Here is a 20251-nt window from a genome sequence, read left to right as displayed (position 1 = left end):
TTTTCCTACCATGACAATAATTTTCCCATTCTTCTTCCTATCCTAATAGGATCAGACTTTCAGAGTATTTCGACTTCCTCACTTTCCTCCTTCTCTGTTACCCGCATCCCAAAGTTTTCTGAAATGATACAGTACCTAGAGTTTCCCTTGAAGTGTGTCCCTCCATTTTAAGAATATTTATTTAACAGTAATGTCACACAGTTCTATACAGTCTGTTCTTATTATGAACACACAGACACATACATTCCTCTCTGTTCTTCTCTCTGCTTTGTTCATTTATTGATATTTAGATTCTTTTCTCATATATTCTCCTTATTTTGAGTACTAGTTTTTTTTCCCCCTACTGGAAATAGCTTTTTGTTTTTCTTCTTATAACAGCAATACATATTTATTGCAATAAACATCCATATACTAAGGTTATATGAAGTCAAAAGCAAAAGTTTTTTGTGATGTCATTATTCCAGAGGTAATCACTATTCCTGTTAAGTGCATACCTTTATAGACCTTTATTCTACATACATAGATACACATTTTTTTCTTTTGACATAAATGTTGTCATATTGTCCATACTGTTTTAGAACCTTCTTTTTTTATGATAATATTTTGTGAACATGTTTCCTGATAATAAATGCATGTCATCACTTTGAATTTCTGCATTGAATTCCACAACATACATATGATAACTTATCGAACAGTCCCTACAGATGTTTGTTTAAATTGATTCTAATTTTTTACCATTAAAACAACAATGCAATGAGCATCTCTATGCATTGTCCAATTTTTCCTTTAAAATTCTTTTTTTTTGCAGCAAAAGTAGTTCTTTTAAAAAATTTAAAAAATCATTTTATTTAATGTTTTCATTATGATAAATGTACTCTTTAATCCCCATACCTACACCTCTCTTCTAGTAGCTACCAGTTTGTCCTCTATTGTTAAGAGTTTGTTTCTTGGTTTCTCTGTCTTTTCTTTGTTCATTGGTTGTTTCTTAAATTTCTCATATCAGTGGTATTGGCCTTTCTCTAACTGACTTATTTTGGTTGGCATGATACTCTCTAGCTCCATCCATGTTGTTGCAAATGGCAAGATTTCATTTTCTTAATGACTGAATAATATTCCATTGTACATACATACCACATCTTCTTTATCCATTTATCTATCAATGGACACTTGGGCTGCTTCCATAGCAGGTTGTACCTGTATTTGATTTGCATTTCCCTGATGAAAAGTGATGTTGAGCAACATTTCATGTGTCTGTTAGCCATCTGTATGCCTCCTTTGGAGAAATGTCTGTTCATGTCTTCTGACCATTTTTTTTCTGAGAGAGAGAGAGACAATGAACAGGGGAGGGTCAGAGAGAGGGAGATAAAGAATCTGAAACAGGCTCCAGGCTCTGAGCTAGCTATCAGCACAGAGACCAACGCGGGGCTAGAACCCACGAATCGTGAAATCATGACCTGAGCCAAAGTCAGACGCTTAACTGACTGAGCCACCCAAGTGCCCCTTCTGACCATTTTTTATTGGATTATTTGTTTTTTGAGTATTGAGTTGTATCAGTTGTATATATTTTGGATACAAGTCCTTCATCTGATATGTCATTTGCAATTATCTTCTCCCATTCAGTAGGTTGCCTTCCTTCAAATTCTGGAAGTGAATTAGCAGGTTAAAGGGTTTACACATTTGAAAAATTGTCAAATTGTCATCCTAAAGGGTTTTTACTTCTACTCATACTGTGTAAGGATGTCGTTTTCCCCCATGCACTAGCTATTATTATTCTCTTAAATCTTTGCCAGTTTTATAGGTGAAAAAATAGTTTCTCATTTTTAAATAGTTTATTGTCAAGTTGGTTTCCATATAACACCCAGTGCTCATCCCCACAAGTGCCCTCCTCCATGCCCATCACTCCCCTTCTCCTCCCCCCAANTATACTTTTGGGTCCACTTCTGAGTTCTCAATTCTGTTCCATTGGTCTATGTGTCTGTTTTTGTGCCAATATCATATTGTCTTGATGATGACAGCTTTGTAGTAGAGGCTAAAGTCTGGGATGGTGATGCCTCTCAATTTGGTTTTCTTCTTCAATATTAATTTGTATAGAACCACAAAAGACCCCGAATAGCCATAGTTTCTCATTTTTAAACATAAGCATTTCTTTGGTTATTTATATGATTTCTTGATCATATTTCTTGATTGGGATGTTTTAAACTTTTTTTCATTTGTAATATTTTTCCAAATATTAAAGATCTGTTTGTACCTGTCATATGTTGCAAATACTTTTCCTACTTTTTTCTTGCCTTTTAGCTTTATGGTGTTGTTCTCCCTGTAAGTTTATAATTTTTACATAGATCTATCAAATCTGGTTCAATTTTGGGTGCCATACTTAGTACAGCCTCCCTTTCAGGTTATAGAAATAATCTATATTTTCTTCCCCTACTCTGCCTACATTAAAGACATTTTAAAGTTTTTTAATCTATCTGGGTTTATTTTGGGATCTCAGATAAATTTGGAATCTAAAAAGTTTTCCCACTCAAATCACTTTCTAATTCTCCTGTCATTACTTATTGATTGGTACATTATTTTCTGATCGATTTAAAATGCTACCATTATCACTTACTAAATTTATATATATGTAAAACACTAAATACTAAATATATATGTATGTATTCTTCTGATTCTCTTATTCTTTTTCATTAATATGTCTATTTATTCCTATGATTTCACTACTATAGTGAAAATACATTTTAATATTTGAAAGGACAAATTATTCTTCAGCATTTTGTAAGGAAAATTCTTTGGCTGTTATGTGTATATTTTCTTCCAGATGAAAGGTCATTTTTGTCTTCCTCAGACATCTAGAGGGTCCAATGGGAGTTTTTGTGGAATTGTGTTTGTTTGCAAAATGGCCCCATGCATGGAAGGCAGGAAGAGACCAAGGAAAGAGGCAAACCACTCCAGATTGGTAGGTGGCATATTTAATAAGCAAGAGAACTTACTTACAAAGGTTGCCTTGGGCAGCCACAAGACAAGTTGATCTCTGTACCTGTTCACCAGAACTTAGAGATCTTGGGGTGCCTAGGTGGCTCAGTTGGTTGAGTGTCTGCCTTCAGCTCAGGTCATGATCTTGTGGCTCACAAGTTTGAGCCCTACATTGGACCCTGTGCTTACAGCTGGGAGCCTGGAGCCTGCTTCGGATTCTGTGTCTCCCTTTCTCTGACCCTACCTCACTCTGTCTCTGTCCCTCTCAAAAATAAATAAAATCATTTTTTAAAATTAAAAAAAGTTTATATAGAGATCTTATTCGGGTTTAATTATGTATTCAGTCCAGAGGGTCTCAAGAATACCTTACCATCTCAAGACTGTGTCCTTGAAAATGGCTCCCACTGTGGAAATGGTAGACAGAACTTACATTCCAAGGATAGGGAATGGGGTGAGGAGACTCCAAGTGACTGGGTCCAGCTCTCACGTCAAAGAGCAGGCATGTCCTTTTAATGACCTTCTCTAATACTTCATCCCTCTTCCACATTATGCCTTGAGCAGTCAGTAAGGGATTTCACTAACTTAGAGATGCCTTATTTGGTGTCTATCTGGCCATCCTGGTGGGACATCCCATTGTAAGTTCCAGTAGATGATGCCTTTCCAAGTGTGATAGGGTTTTGGTATTCTCAGTAGCATAGCATATTGATCCACAGTGAGAGTTGGGGCAATGGCTCTTTCCCACAATTTCTATTTATGGTATTGAGTGTCTCAGCAGGAGTCCCTTTTCTGGCATATGAGGCAATAGACCCTACTGGTTGATTATTCAAAAGTATTAAAGCCTGGGACAGTACTTGAGTCCATCTGGCCAAAGTGATTTTACCTGTTAGTAATTTAATCTGCTGCTTTAAGATTGTATTTCTCCTTTCTATCAACTCTGCTGCTTGTGGATTATAGGGGAGATGGAACCTCCATTTAGTGTGATGTTCTTTGCTTAGTATTGCATATTATGACTTTTCAAATGTGACCCCCAATCACTGTCTATTCAATAAGGATATCTGTACATGGTACTCAGCTTCTCTATGCTGTAATGTAGCCTGGTTTGTGCAACAATAGGGGATGGGTTGGGTTAGGCCAGATGCAGTAACAATATAACCAAGGCATATTTAGAACTCTCATTCTGAGGGATGGGGTCAATATAATCAATCTGCAAATTCCTCCCTCGTTGTGAACTCTGGTGGGTGGCCCCATACAACTTTGGCAATTGCCTCAGGAATATGGAACACACAGGACATGCTGTTACTAAGTCACTGTATTTCAAGGGCAACCCAGCATCCTTGTCAATATACCTTTCATTCTGTAATCTCTTTGATGATGAAACACTTTTGCAGGCACACTTATATTAATATGAATATGACACATATGTTTATATGAAATAACTTAAAATTTAGCATCACTTCTTTTTTTTACAATACTTTACATGTAATTTACATGACAAATAAGCCTGATTAGTCTAATATCTCTTTTATAAGGAGAGAGAACACATTTTTTGAGATATTCTAGGGACCCTTTGCAAAATCCCAAAGTTAGCTCAAGGTGAATAAAACTTTATTTAAAAATTTGATTTGGGGGAAGTTTGTCAAAACTATCAAAAAGTTTAAAAGTCTTTTTCTTTCTTTCTTTCTTTCTTTCTTTCTTTTGAGAGAAACAGAGACAGCACAAGTGGGGGAGGGGCAGAGAGAGAGAGAGAGAGAGAGAGAGAGAGAAAATCCCAAGGAGGCTCCATGCTGCTAGTGCAGAACCCCATAGGGGCTTGAACTCATGAATCTGCGAGATCATGACCTGAGCCAAAATCAAGAATTGGACACTCAACTGACTGAGCCACCCAGGCACGCCATCAAAAAGTTTAAAATTCTTTATTAAATAGAATCATAGGTCACTGTGATATAATACTTAGTTATCCATTTAGCCAAAGTGACAATTAAAGACTTCAAAGGCAAATGCTTAAGAATAAACATAACCAAGGAAGTGAAAGACTTACACTCTGAAAACTATAAAACATTGATAAAATAAATGAAAGACAACACAAACAAATGGAAAATTATTCCATGCTCATGGATTGGAATAACTAATATTGATAAAACTTCCATGCTACCCAAAGCAATCTACAGGTACAATGCAATCCCTATCAAAATACCAACAGGATTTTTCACAGAACTAGAAAAAATAGTTCTAAATTTGTATGGAACTACTGAAGACCATAGATAGTCAAAGCAATCTTGAGAAAGAAGAACAATGCTGGGGTTATCACAATCCCAGATTTCAAGATATACTACAAACCTCTAGTAATCAAAACAGTGTGGTACTGGCACAAAAATAGACACCTAGATCAATGGAACAGGATAAAGAAATAATCTGTGACAAAGAAGACAAAAATACACAATGGAGAAAAATCTCTTCAATAAATGGTGTTGGGAAAACTGGACAACTACATGCAAAAGAATGAAACTGGGACACTTTCATACACATACACAAGAATAAACTCAAAATGAATTAATGATGTAAATGTGAGACATGAAACCATTAAAGTCCTGACAGAAAACACAGGCAGTAATTTTTTTGACCTGTCCATAGCACCATTTTTCTAGATATGTCTCATCTGACAAGGGAAACAAAAGCAAAAATAAGCTGTTGGGACTACATAAAAATAAAAAAATTGTGTGTACAGGGAAAGAAACCTTTAACAAAATGAAAAGGAAACATACTGAATGGGAAAAAGATATTTGTAAATGGCATACCTGGTAAGTGGTTACTATCTAAAATATATGAAGAACTTATACACCTGAAGATAAAAAAAAAAAGGCCAAAAACCCATCTGATTAAAAAATGGGTAGAGGAACTGAATAGACATTTTTCTAAAGAAGACAGGGGTGCCTGGGTGGCTCAGTCGGTTAAGCATTCGACTTTGGCTCAGGTCATGATCTCGCGTTTTTTTCATAAAAATAAATAAAGAAGACATACAGGTGGAAGGGGGCACCCAGGTGGTTCAGTCTGTTAACAGTCTGTCTGACTTTTGATTTTGGCTCAGGTCATGATCCCAGGGTCATGAGATCAAGCCCCACACTGGATTCTCTCTCTCTCTCTCTCCCTCCCTCTGCCCCTCCTCCAATTGCTCATGCTCTTTCTTTCTCTCTCTCTTAAATACATACATAGATACATAAGAAAGCCGTACAGATGGCCAACAGATGTGAAAGGATGCATCCCTAATCACCAGGGAAATGCAAATCAAAACCATAATGAGGTATCACCTTATATCTGTCAGAATGGTTAGTATCAAAAAGATAAGATATAACAAATGTTGGTAAGAATGTGGAGCAAAATGAACCCTTGTGCACTCACTGTTGGTGGGAATGTAAATTGGTGTAACCATTGTGGAAAACAATGTAAAGTTTCCACAAAAAATTAAAAAGAGAAATACCATATGATCCAGTAATTCCACTATTGGGTATTTACCCAAATTAAATGAAAATACTAATTTAAAGACATATATATCCTATTTATAATAGCATTATTTACAATAGCCAAGATATGAAAGCAACCCAAGTGTTCATCAATAGATGAATGGATAAAGAAGTGATATATATATGTTTATAATGTATGGAAGAAGTGAAGGTTGCTTTGTGTAATATATATATGTGTGTGTGTACATCTTGCTATTTGTAACAACATGGATAGACCTACAGGGTGCTTATGTAAGTGAAATAATTCAGGCAAAGAAAGGCAAATATCATGATTTCACTTATATGTGGAATCTAAAAAGCAAAAGAAATGGACAAACAAAAGAAGAAACAGACCCATAAATACAGAGAACAAACTAGTTGCCAGAGGGGAGTTGGGTGGGGGATGGGCAAAATGGGCAAAAGAGAGGGAGAGATACAGGCCTCTAGTTATGGAATGAATAAATCCCAGGGATAGAGCATAGAGAATATAGTGAATCGTATTGTAATAGCATTGTATGGTGACAGATGGTAGCCACACTTTTGGTGAGCAGAGAATAATATATAGACTTAAATCACTGTGTTGTAGAGCTGAAGTTAATACTGTGTGTCAGCTATACTTCAATAAATAAGGGAGACTTCAATGACAAATACAGAAAGTTACAAGGTGGAAAAATAACTTAGCTCTTTTAGTAGAGAAGACTAAGTTTTCTTAAGTAATCAAAGACCTAATAAAGACAACATGAAATATAGGAATTTATTTTAATAAAACACAGAATCTTTGTTCTGTAGGCACATTACTTAAAAGGTAAAAACATTTCACAATCTCATCAAGAACAGAGCAATAGTCCAAGAAAACATTGTCCTTTCAGCATATGGAAGAAAATTAAATTTCAGTTTTATAGAAGTATACAATGTTTAAGCTTATTTTTCTTTAAGCCAATTAAATACAGCTCTTTTACAGGTTTATTTTGGCAATACCCTCTGGATGCAGAAAATCATCACATATACATAATATTTATCCACAGACATTGTATCCACAGACATACATAAACATACAGACAAATTCAAACAGAGACCCTATAGCTTTCGTTCCAAAACTTTATCCATGAGTCGGTATAACAATATAAAACTCACTAGTTTATACAACAGTTGAGCCCAAATGTGTCTCTGACTGACAGAGTAAGTTAAGGTTACCCTCTCACATGGCTAAAGTGTTTTATTAATATTTGTGGAGAAGACTTTTAAGGTCTGTATCTGATCTTTACCAGTAATCTTTTGGTGGACTAGATTTGGGGCAAGGGTGCTTCTATAGCAGTCTATATTTTAAAAAACCTTCTTTCCTCCCTTTTTCTTCTTCTCAGTCAATTGTGGGTGGTGCCTTAGTTATCTGTTAGGCTTTTTACATTTCAGATATGATAAATTTACAATCTCAAGGGACAAAGAAGGAATGCAAATTTTCTCTTAGGAGTTTTGGGGCATATTTTTCCATTTTCAGAATTCTAGGGTAATTACTATTAAATTTTTTTTTGTATTGGGGTCAGACAGCATGTGGCACTCTGTCTGTATCGTTATCAATAACTACAACATCCTCTCCCTTGCTTTCTTCACTTTCCCAGTAATTCTACCTTTTAGTGTCCTATTCAGGCTTTGTCATGAGTGCTTGGATCTTAATCTGTAGCAGTTTGTGATCTCCCTGCTTTGCAAAATGGCATGCTAACATCTCCAATTTATTATCCTGATCTCCCACCTGATCCTCAGCTCAAAAGCTAGCAGAGTAAAGACAACTGCATGTCCTTCTCTAACTTAAGCTTTTCATCCAACTTTCTAACTTGAGCTTACAGTGTTGGGCATCAGTGGTCAGCTGAACTACCCACAATAGAAGCCAGTCAAATGTGGCAGCTGTTTACTTCCCTTGTTTGCTGTGCAGAATTTCTCAAACAAACGCGTGAAATCAGCTTGCATTCTTGAGGTGCCCATGTACTTATGTGAGGATCCGCAAGCATCTGACATATGGGCCACCCCTCCCCACTTAGAAGTCAATGGCCTACTTGGAGTTTCCCCTGCAGATGTCTCTTTCCCAAGGCCCATTTCTTTGGTTTCTTGGTTGGCTCACCAACTGTTGGTTCAAGAGGGCAAGGAGAGACTAAACAAAGAGGCAGACCACTTCAGATTGGTAGGTGGCAGGCTTAATAAACAAGGGAATTTACGAGCTCATCTCAGGTGGCACAAGATGAGTAGATTTCTGCACTCACATGTCAAAGCTTAAAAATTTATAGAGGTCTCAACTGGGTTGAGTCCAGGTGGTCTCAAAAGCACCTTACTCTCTCAAGGCTGTCCTTGAAAATGTCTCCCATTGTGGGAATGGTAGACATCTCAAGGATGGGGTGGGTTTGAGGAATCTTTAAGTGCCTGCGTCTAGCTCACAGGGCAACCAATGGTCATGTCTTCTTAATGACCTCCTCCAGCAAATTGCATCATGTAAATAGATTAATTTGGGATAAGTACACCTTACAATGTTGAATATTCCCATTCAGGTACATGGAATGGATGTCATTTTTTCAAATGTTCTTTTATGTCACTCAATAGGATTTTATAGATTCCTCATATAGGAAAAGAACACATGAGAACTGAAGAAGTATCAGTTTGAGGTTATTATTGTAAAGGTCTTAAGTCCTATACAATTCCATAGGTTTTGAAGGCATCATTGTATTACAGTGCTGTACGATAATTAACATTTACTATTGTTTAAGATGAATAAGAAAGCTTTTCCATTGAGTCTCATTGAGTTGGTAGATATAGATAATTAGAAGAGGGAAGAGGAGCAGAGAATGAGGTTATGGCTTGAAAAATTATCCAGAATAGGGCTATGGTAATTGGCTTCTCCTGTCCCCTCCTAGTCCTGTGAATGCACCCAGGCTGAAGCCTAAGAAATAGTCTGTAATGAAATTGGTTGATTAGCCTAAGAAATACAGGTCTCTCAAAGTAGAGTGTTTTTGGTTACGCTGGGCTTAGAAATTATGCTAATGCATTTGACAAGTAGTAAGGGGCCTGAGGGATTTAATGATATAATGAGGAAGACATATGATTCTTTTCTGTATGGGGGCGGGGGTATAGGGGTGTTGAGGGAAAGTACAATTAGAAACTCCAGTGAAAACAAATTATGTATAAGAAATCATGGATCAAAGATGAAAGGAACTAAAACATAGCATGATTATAATAACTGTTGAAGACTAAACAATGAAAATGTAATTTATTTGATGCTTGGAAACTTGATGCAATCAATTTCAAATAGCATGTTTGGTGACACAAAATTTTATCATCTCTACTTTTCTGCATTTAAAAGAGTAAAAAAGGAATTCTTTGACTTACAGAACTAAAAGTCCAGAAGTAGTTGACTTCTCTGTATCTTGCTTCTGCTTTAGTCTGTATTACCTTCATTATAGGGTAGGTTTTTTTCTTTTCTTTTCTTTTCTTTTTTTTAAATAGTTTATTGTCAAGTTGGTTTCCATATAACACCCAGTGCTCATCCCTGCAAGTGCCCTCCTCCATAGGGCAGGTTTTTTCCATATGGTGAGAAAGATGGTTATCAGCAGCTCCAGCCTTACAAGGTTTTAGGAGTCCACCAGCTTTGACATACATTTTCCTTCTACCAATCTGCACATACCATTTAAAGAAAAGCTGTCCCCAGAGATGAAGTGCTGTGATTGGCCAGGCCATTCTTGCCTAGTCACATGTCCATCTCTGAGGTGACTAGGAGCTAGTGGGAGCTAGATACCTAGTGTTATTGGTTTCTGTTAAGAGGAGCTCTGTTGTCTGTGAAGGGACTCTTGAATATCCTGAGACTGTATTTCTCTAAAACGGATATAATCTGTTTTGTGATCTTGTAGCCTACTNGAAAAACTTTAAACTTCTGGGTCATATCTTAGTTGTGGCTAGTTTACAAGTTTCTTTTAGATAACTCAGTCTTTTTCTTTTCTGTTTTTTTTTTTAATGTTTATTTTTTGAGAGAAAAGGAGAGCATGCAGGCAAGCAGGAGAGGGGCAGAGAGAGAGAGGGAGATAGAGGATCCGAAACAGGCTCTGTGCTAACAGCAGACAGCCTATGCAGTCTCCAACTCACAAACAGTGAGATGGTGACCTGAGCCAAAGTTGGACCCTTAATTGATTGAGCTACTCAAGTGCCTGATAACTCAGTCTTTTTCAGATAAATGCTAAATCTTAGATTTCCTCTGTCTCTCTAAAATGGCATTTTTTATATACAGGGGATGGGGCAAATGTGACTTCATGGTAAGATAAATGGGAGCTTTGGATACATTTGGTATTCTTTGGATCCTTTCTGGTCTCTGCTGTGGATTAGTCCCCATATAACCTTTTGGAGTGTTGTGCAGGCACCCATTCTAGAATCTGGGCTTCCAGACATCATTTACCTTCAGGATCAGAAATGAAACATCATACACTTTGTTGTCTGTCCATACCTGTGTAAGTAGTGTCTTCACTAAAGTCGTATCACTTGAGTCATCTGAGGTGATTTCCTAAAGTTTATTTATTTTTTGGGGGGGTGGTGAGGAGGAGAGGAAGAGAAAAAGGGAGAGGGAAAATCCCAAGCAGGCTCCACGCTGTCAGCACAGAGTCCGATGGGGGCTTAATCCCATGAACCGTGAGATCATGACCTGAGCTGAAATCAAGATTCAGATGCTTAACTGACTGAGCCATGCAGGCATCCCAATCTGTGGTAATTTTTGAAATGTTTGTTTGTTTTTTAAATTTATTTATTTTTGAGAGAGAGCGAGAGAGCATGTGCATGCCTATGTATGGATCTGTGTGAGCCAGGAGGGACAGAAAAAGAGGGAGAGAGAATCCCAAGCATGTTCCATGATGTCAGCACAGAGCCCCATGTGGGGCTCAATCTCATGAACCATGAGATCATGACCTGAGCCAAAATCAAGAGTCAGATACTTAACTAACTGAGCCACCCAGGCGCCCCTAGGGTGATTTTATTTCCTTTGAGGATTCTGACTGATAGATTTGCTGGCTGACTGAATTAAAGCTTACTGAGGTCACTGCTTTAATAAAGTTTACTGAGGTCACTGTCATAACAATCACATATGTATCTCTCTATTATAGTATTCATAACCATCTGTATCTGTCTCCACTGTCAGTTGTGAGGCTTTTTAGCGCAAGAACTTTCTTCAGCTTTATAATCCCAGTATTTAGCATACTGCATAATTAAGTACTACATAAAATGCCATAAACTTTATAGAAATTGCCATAGACTTCAGAGAAAAGGGGTATTTGTAATAATCAGGCCAGACTTTATGAGGAGGTTGGGACCTGAACTCTGAAGAATGGATAGATCTAGATTGAGTCAAGAAGAAGAAATTTTTCAGTTGACAGAACAATGAACACAAATCTGTGGAGGCTTAAACAATTATAGTGTCTTCATGAATCAGTAAGGGAATTGGGCTGCTAAAAATAGAGAGATTTTGTTGTGAAATAAAGTTGTGGTCAAATTATAGGCAGTCTTAAAATAGTGTAGACATTTCAATTTGAAGCAGATTAAAACTTAATCATTAATTTCTTTCAGATTAGGTGGGTACCATAATGACACAGGTGTAAGAAAAGTCAGTATTGTTGTAAGATGGAATAGAAAGAATATAGGATAGATCAAAGGGATAGGTTGTCCCTAGTCCATTACAGTAATCCACATATGAGATAATATAACCATTTTATGACCACTTCCCATTCATTCATTTATTAATGAAAGTATCTGTTGAGTGTCCATCTTTTGTCAGGCATTGGCTAGCTGTTGGGTATACAATGGTGAGTAAAATAAAATTAAAGAATTATGTGACATAAATGATAAAATAGGGAGAGTAAATTAAAATTTAAGATCCTGCTTAATAGGATTTTAGAAGTAAGTAGATATACCTGAGGGAAACATGATTGCACCAAAATCAAATCAAAGATACGTGAACAATAAAACAATGAATGGGTCAAAAATTAACATTAAATGATGCCTATAATATCTACAGGAACAAAAAAGGCTTTTTGTTTGCAGATGCCTAATACGGTTTGCACACACTTAGAAGGAAATCTATCAGCATTGGGATTATTGTCAAGGAAATAGAGCAGAGTTGTCAAATAACTACTCATATTTTATTGACTTGGTAATTTAAGGAAGTGATGAAAGTACAAACCTAATGTGGCCAGGAAGGTCAGCAGCACTAATCTTACCACAGGGGATCAAATGAGGAAACAAAGGAGAAGGGTTTGTTTTAACTGATGTTAATATGTAAATTTAATATTAAAATGTAAACTTTATCATGTATATTTGAAAACCACCCTTTAAGCTTACAGGTTTTTTTCATTGACCTAATTGCCATTCATGTAAATAAATTTGTATTGGCAGATTCACATTGCTTCACTTCCTCTTCTGACTGTTTTCCCTGTAAGGATTGTTCTTAGAATGAGGTGGCATTTATTACTTTATAATTGCATGTGAATTGAATTGGAATTATTCACTGTGGCTGTCAGGGTGTTATGTGTGTTGGGGGTTGGGGGGCAGAGAAGGTTGGGCCTGTTCTCATGAAGCCCACAGTATTAATTGATGAGATAGATATTTAAACAATAATTACACAAATAATGTAGAATTATAACCATGTTAAAGGCAATGAAGGATGACTACATGAACTCTGAAGGTTTATAATGAGCATTATTAAAGCTATGATGCCTGAGTTGAGATTTGAAGGATTGAGAGTTTATTAAATGGAGGATAGAGCATTTCAGGCTGAGCAACCAGAAAGTGCAATGTCTGGAAAGGAGCACGTTAAGAACTGAAAGAAAGCCTGTAAGGCTAGTTTGCAGGTAAGACAATAGGGGTGGTATAATATGAAGCAAAGATAAATAGGGACAGGACCATAAAGGACCTTATAAACCATGATAAGAATTTTGTCTTTAGAACAATAGGAAGTCATTGCCATTGAAGTGTTTTAAGGTGTGTGTGTGTGTGTGTGTGTGTGTCTGTGTGTCTGTGTGTCTGTGTCTGTGTGCGCGCTAGAGAAAGAGAGAGAGAGAGAGACAGACAGACAGATAGACACAGAAAAAGAGAGAGTAATATATTTGCATGTAAGGATCACTCCATCAAAGGATGGGTGAAGAATGGACTAGAGGGCCCGAGTAGATATGCAGCAAAACTAGTCCAGAAGCTATTATAATAATCAAGGTGAGAGATTGATGGTAATCTAGACTAAAATGGTGGCAATTGAGATGGAGAGAAATGGATGGATTTGAAACATATTTAAGAGGTAAAATTGGTAGGGCTTGTGATAGATATGGGGGGTGATATGAGAAGAAGACTCAAGGATGATGCCTAGATTCATGGCATGTACAAATGGATACTCTTTGCATTTATGAAAAGAGATAAGTGCAGGGAAAAACATTAAGTTGTGTTTTGGCTTATTATGTAGGCAATTAAGATATTTGCAACTGGAACTCAGAGGATAGATATCACAGAAAGTTTCTCTTATTTTTTTTATTTCCCAGTATTTAAATCCTCTTATGTTTGGAGAGGTTTTTACCTTCAGTCTGAGGGAAACAAGAGCTGAAGCATGTGGCCTAGGCTTCTCCAAGTCAAATATACCCACGCCAAATTTTGAATTAGGAGTAAGTGACACAAAGAAGTGTGCCCTGGGAAGAATTCCCTCTGGCAGTGGTGGCAGTTGAAATAAGATCAAGTTTGTAGGGCAGTGTGGTAGTAGAAGTAACAGAAGCATCTTGTGCTGGTGGTAGTGGTGTGAACTGCCATCCTTAGTGCTTGTTTGTGGTTGTGTTTTCTTGACCTCCAGGTCTGTGGTATGAGTTTGGGCATTGCTCCTTTGCTAGGTTGTCTCTGAGCCTGAATCCCCTATTCTGGGGATTTTGTGATAGGCAGTATCATTTGACCAAATTCTGTTTTTGCTTGAATCAGCCAGAATCATCTTCAGTTGTTTGCCACTAAGGATTTGGATTGATACTACAGGCCTGGGCTAGAGATACACATTTGTGAATCATCTGTATAGTGGTTGTGGTGGAAGCTGTGTACAGGGATGAATGACTTAAATATAGAGTACAGAATGAGTAACGGGCTAGGATTGAACCCAAGGCATTTATAACATTTAATGATTAAGTAGAAGAGGATGAGTCTGGAAGACGAGATAAATTATTAGAAATAGTAGAAAAATCAGGTAAATATTGTATCTTAGAAGCCAAGATGTTGGTGGTTTAAAAAAATCTCTACACTCAACATAGGGCTCAAACTCATGACCCCGAGATTAAGAGTTGCGTGCTGTACTGACTGAGCCAATCATGCACCCCAAGATGTTGAAGTTAAAGGTTCTCACTTTACATTTGAGGAAATTAATCTTGGGTTAGAAACTTACCAGAAGTTTTGACTTAACAAATGATAGAACCAGAAGTTGAATCCATATCTGCCTGCCTACAAAAATCATTTATAGAGTTGATTGGATATATATGAGGGATATATGAAAGAAAAAAAATCAACAAGACTGTGTGAATATAAGAGATGAAGGGAGTAATGAGTTGGTATAACATACCAACTTTCCATGTCTTGATTTTGGGGAGCATTTCTGTGCTACTGAGACAGGGGTGTTAGAGGCAAAGGAATAGATGACTTTGGATTTGGATCAGACTGAACAAGACTGATGGAAAAGCATGTAAATATAAATATTTATATAACTCTCAGATAACAGGATATGACTGGAAATATAGATTTGGGAGTTTTAAGCATAGAAGTGATAACTAAAGACGTCAGAATGAATGATCTAAGGAAAAGAATATAGAGAAGGGTAGAGTTAAAGACAAGGCTTTGATAAAAGTCCATAGTTGGGTAGTGATGGTGAAAGGGAAAGAAGAAGCCAAAAATCAGAAATGCAGATAGGAGAGGTAGAGAACTATAAGAGAGTAGTGTCTTAGAAGTTGGGGTTGCAGAGAATTTTAATAGGACCAAATATAGAAGAGAGTTAGAAAAAAAAAAAAGGCAGAAGGGATAAGACTGAGAAAAGACCATTAGATTTGGAATAGAAAGATTTTATTGGTTATCTGAGAAACAGTTAAATGTGATGGAGATACCTGTTGAGTTTAAAGTCAATGGGGAAAGGAGTGGAAAGCAATAGTAAATAGCAGACATGTTTTATGTTGGATAGATTTAGCAGTAAAAGGAAGGAATGGAACATGGTACAATTATAGTGGGGAGTAGTTTTAAATAAAGAATTTCTTTAAATTATGATTTGCATGTTTGGAGCAAAAGGGCAGACACTAATAATAGACAGGGAGAGATTTTTATGGGAGTACTTTCCCGGAAAATGATTTGTTAGGATAAATGTATACCCAAGTCAACAGTCTAATTTTTCAAATGGTGCTGTATATTTCATCGGGGGGAATAGAAGGAAGAATAAAATTTGTTATTTAAAACTCTCCAGTAGCTGGAACTTCTTCATCCTTATTGCTTTCCAGAAGGAATTTTTTGGAATGGGATCTGTTGGTAGTGATTTTAGTAGAACTCCGTTGTATTTTTGTGAGAGTAATTAGGATATCCATAGATGTGACTTTAAGTGCAAATAAATTGATTTTTCAGGTATAAGGTGGTGTTTCTAGGTTTCCACAAATATTCATAAGAAAATCTGTTAAGTTGAACTGAATCAACCTTTTTGACCCATGTCAGTTTCTTGACCGTCATAGCAAGCAAGACTAAATAACTGTAGGCTTCATGTTTATGCTTATGCCTTCCTAAAAAGGTAGTAAATAAATATATCATAAACAAGTGTAACAAGCTGCTAAATCTCTTACATCATCAATCTTACATTAGTTTTGATGGCTTACTATCATTAATACTAATGCTCATTACATCATAGTATAATAAAATCAGTTATGCACATATAATCTGAGGCATTTAATCAAAAAAATCTCTTAAAATTTCTTTTTCATTTTAATAATCTGTGTATTTAGGCTGTGGTGAATTGAGACAATTATTTAAAACATTGAGTATTAAAAACATCTTTACCAGAAATATATCAATAATTAAAGCAATTTGGGGCTTATTTGCTTAAATTAGTTTTACTCCACGTTTTCACTTCGGATGTGCTGACAGTCTAAGAGCATAAATGATCTAAAGACAGCATTTGGACAAAAATGTTCATTTTATTTGAAACTAAACAAATGAAAAAAAAAGAAACTAAACAAATGAGTCACTCAAAGTGTTTGTTGAATGAAAATTTATTTGAACTCTTATGCTTGCTTTTAAAGTTTTGAAAATGCTTAATGCAAAACTGCATTTTGATGATTGATTCCAGTGTTTTTTACTTTTACGTTACGATAATACCAATTTTATTGCTGTTCTCCAAAATACTTTCTAAAACTGTTATGTTACAAGAGGAATGGATAGTCTTCCTGACGCGTTCCCTGTTCTTTCAGGGTTTCTCCTGAATCCGGCAACACCTCCAGGGGGTCTGGGGTGCTGGATGTTCGCCTCGCCCCAGGAAAAAGCGTGATGGCCGCAGCGCTGGTCTCGTGGGGAGTTCGATCTCGCTCTTCAGCGCGATCTGCGGCTCCGGTTCTCGGCTTCGCAGGGTCTCGCGGGGCTAGGTGGGGCCAAAGCGGGAATCCCGTCGGCCTTTCAGTGCTCGCGGGGTTCTACGTCGAGTACCCCCCGCGCTTGGGACCCAGAGTAGAGTGTGGGATCCGGAGAAGGAAGGGCGTGGACATTCGGGTCCCAGAGGGGACCTTGAGGTGTGCGGGAAAGGGAGCTGTGTGTGCGGCGGTTATTCCCTGGGCGGGCTGCTCTGGGGAATTCGGGGTTCTGGCAGGCCCTGTCCCGGGAACTCGACCAGAGGTAGCGTGGGGGTTTCCCGGCGCGTGGGTGGGAGGGTCGAGGGCGGTGTCAGGTGAAGGGAGGCTGGATGGCTGTGAGGGCGTTAGTTCCGAGCGAACCTCTCGCCTCAAAACGCTCGGGAGGAGTGGCTCACTCGAATCTGAATCTGCGGGTGACGAGTTATACGTCAAAAAATAACCCGCCTCAGGAGTTCCTTTGTAATGCGACTTGGCAGTCCGGTGAAACCCTCCGCTTTTTGGAGTTTGGGGGTAAATTCCTAAGTGTAAAATTGCACTCTTCAGGGTTTTACTTCGCTGTTTGTGAAGGACGTTGTTTAGCACTCTTGCTGCGCTTAGCTGTACACACGCCAAGAAAGGACATAATTCGGAGATACTATTTATTTTCAAGGGCATATCCTTGTGGGAAATCTTAGTGTCTGTGGACTCCAGAAGGTTCAATGACTTATTGAGATGCCACGTATAAACAATTTTTTTTATTTTTTTTAATAGTTTATTGTCAAATTAGTTTCCACATAACACTCAGTGCTCATCCCCACAAGTGTCCTCCTCCATGCCCATCCCCCCCTCCCCCCACATCCATCAGTCCTCAGTTTTTGTCAGCATTCAAGAGTCTCTCATGGTTTGCTTCTCTCCCTTTCCCCCACCATTTCTGCCCTTCTTCTCCCCCTTNATGTGTTTCTCCCCTCCCCAGTGCTTGCCTTCCCCCCAACCCCCTCCCGCGACATTTGTCTGTAATAATATCTGATTAGAAACGTTGCTACCCAATGAATATATGCTGTTTTGAATATGATTTCAGTTCCTTATAAATATTTTTGCGTTTTTTTAATGTAGGTTCCAAGATGAATGACAGCCTATTTGTCAGTTTGGACAGGCTTTTGCTAGAATTTGGTAGGTATAAAATAAAAATAAAGAATTGGGTAACTATTTGTATTATTATTTAACATTTTAAATAATAGCGACAAAGCGAAGTCACAAAAGAATTATTTATTTTAGTTTTCCAGTATGAGCAAGATATAAGCACTAAAGAAGATATGATTCAACGAATTAACAGTAAGTCATTTTGCATGATAAAAGTTATTTTAGTTTCAAATTTTTTATGGCCTGTAACAATGCAGTTGCCTTGTTTAGGCTGACTTATAGTTGGCATTATAACTTTTGTGCCATTTCTATCTGGTGACTAATGCTAAGCTATTTGCCTGAACCACAGATTTTCAATAATAAATTTCTGTATTCAGTACTTAATTATTCTGTGTTGAAGAATTTTGCTTTAAGTAGAAATAACCCCTGTGGCTCAGGTCATGATCTCGCAGTTGGTGAGTTCACCCCCACATCAGGCTCTGTGCTGACAACTCAGAGCCTGGAGCCTGCTTGGCATTCTGTGTCTCCCTCTCTCTCTGCCCCTCCCCTACTCATGCTCTGTCTCTCTGTCTCTCAAAAATAAAAATTAAGAAATAATCCCTTAATTAAGTATGGTTAAAATATGTTATTTTTCTCAAACAACACCAGTTATTTAAAACATTTGATTGAAATTTTTTTGGTTTTATTTTTAAATTTGTTCTTTTTTGTGGTTTCAAGTTTTTATTTATTTTTAATTTCTTTTGTTTGAGAGAGAGAGTGCAAGTGCAAGTGGTGGAGAATGGCAGAGGGAGAGAGAGAGAATTTTAAGCACAGGGAGCCTGGTGCTGGGCTCCATCCCCACCTTGGGATCATGAGCTGAGCTGAAGTCCACAGTTGGACACTTAACCCACTGAGCCACTCAGGTGCCCCTCAAGCTTTTATTTAAATTTCAGTTAGTTAACATATAGTGTAGTATTAATTTCAGGTGTAGGATTTAGTGATTCATCACTTAGATACAACACCCAGTGCTCATCACAAGTGCTGCCCTCCTGAATGCCCATCACCCATTTAACCCATCCCCCTGCCTCCTTCCCTTCTGCCATCCTCAGTGTTAAGGAGGCATATAGTTAAGAGTCTGTCTTATGGTTTGCCCCTCTCTCTTATTTTTCCTGTGTTCATTTGTTTTGTTTCTTAATTTCCACATATGAGTGAAATCCCATGGTATTTGTCTTTCTCTGACTCATTTATTTTGTTCAGCATAGTATCTCTAACTTCACATGTGTTATTGCAAATGGCAAGATTTCATTGTTTTTTATGGCTGAATAATATCCCATTGTATATATATGCCACATCTTTATCCGTTTATCAGTCGATGGACATTTGGGCTCTTTCCAGAATTTGACTATTATTGATAGTGCTGCTGTAAACATTGATGTGCATGTACCCCCTTTGTATCAGTATTTTTGAATCATTTGGGTAAATACCTAGTAGTGCAATTGCTGGATTGTAGGGTAGTTCTGTTTTTAACTTTTTGAAGAACCTCCATACTGTTTTCCAGAGTGGCTGTACCAGTTTGCATACCCACCAGCAGTGCAGGAAGATTCCCCTTTCTCCACGTCTTTGCCTATATCTTGTTTCCTGTGTTGTTAATGTCAGCTATTCTGAAAGGTGTGAGGTGATAGTTCATTGTGGTTTTGATTTGTATTTCCCTGATGATGAGTGATGTTGAGCATCTTTTCACGTGTCTTTTAGCCATCTGTATGTCTTCTTTGGAAAAATGTCTATTCATGTCTTCTGTCCAATTTTTAACTGGATTATTTGTTTTTTGGGTGTTGAGTGTTCTAAGTTCTTTATATATTTTGGATCATTTGAGTGAATTTTTAAAAATCTTTTTAGACATGACCAAAAGTCAGGGTTCAGGACTGATGGATGCCACATTTTCAGGAATAATTCTGAAAAATTATATTATGAGTGAAATGGCAAAGCAAATTACATAATGCAGTATTTTAAGATCCTACATAAAAGTTATCAAAAATAGAACCATTAATTTCTTGATTGTTCTGA

At 37.4% G+C, this 20251-nt stretch overlaps 1 protein-coding gene across 1 annotated transcript in view; it reads left to right on the top strand.

The window, feature by feature from the left end:
* The first annotated feature begins 17221 nt into the window (after window positions 1-17221).
* The window catches only part of CUNH14orf39 (chromosome unknown C14orf39 homolog), a 47634-nt gene continuing 44604 nt past the window's right edge, over window positions 17222-20251 (top strand). Inside the window, exons 1-3 of the mRNA XM_077768925.1 lie at window positions 17222-17248; window positions 18182-18238; window positions 18344-18400. Of these exons, the coding sequence (XP_077625051.1) occupies window positions 18190-18238; window positions 18344-18400 (106 nt within the window). The 5' untranslated portion in view covers window positions 17222-17248; window positions 18182-18189. The remainder of the gene's footprint in view (window positions 17249-18181; window positions 18239-18343; window positions 18401-20251) is intronic.

Source organism: Crocuta crocuta, unplaced genomic scaffold (assembly GCF_008692635.1).
Source record: "Crocuta crocuta isolate KB4526 unplaced genomic scaffold, BGI_CrCroc_1.0 scaffold10, whole genome shotgun sequence".
Lineage (NCBI taxonomy): Eukaryota > Metazoa > Chordata > Mammalia > Carnivora > Hyaenidae > Crocuta > Crocuta crocuta.
Note: the sequence above shows the minus strand (reverse complement) of the source record. Positions and strands in the feature narration are given on the sequence as shown.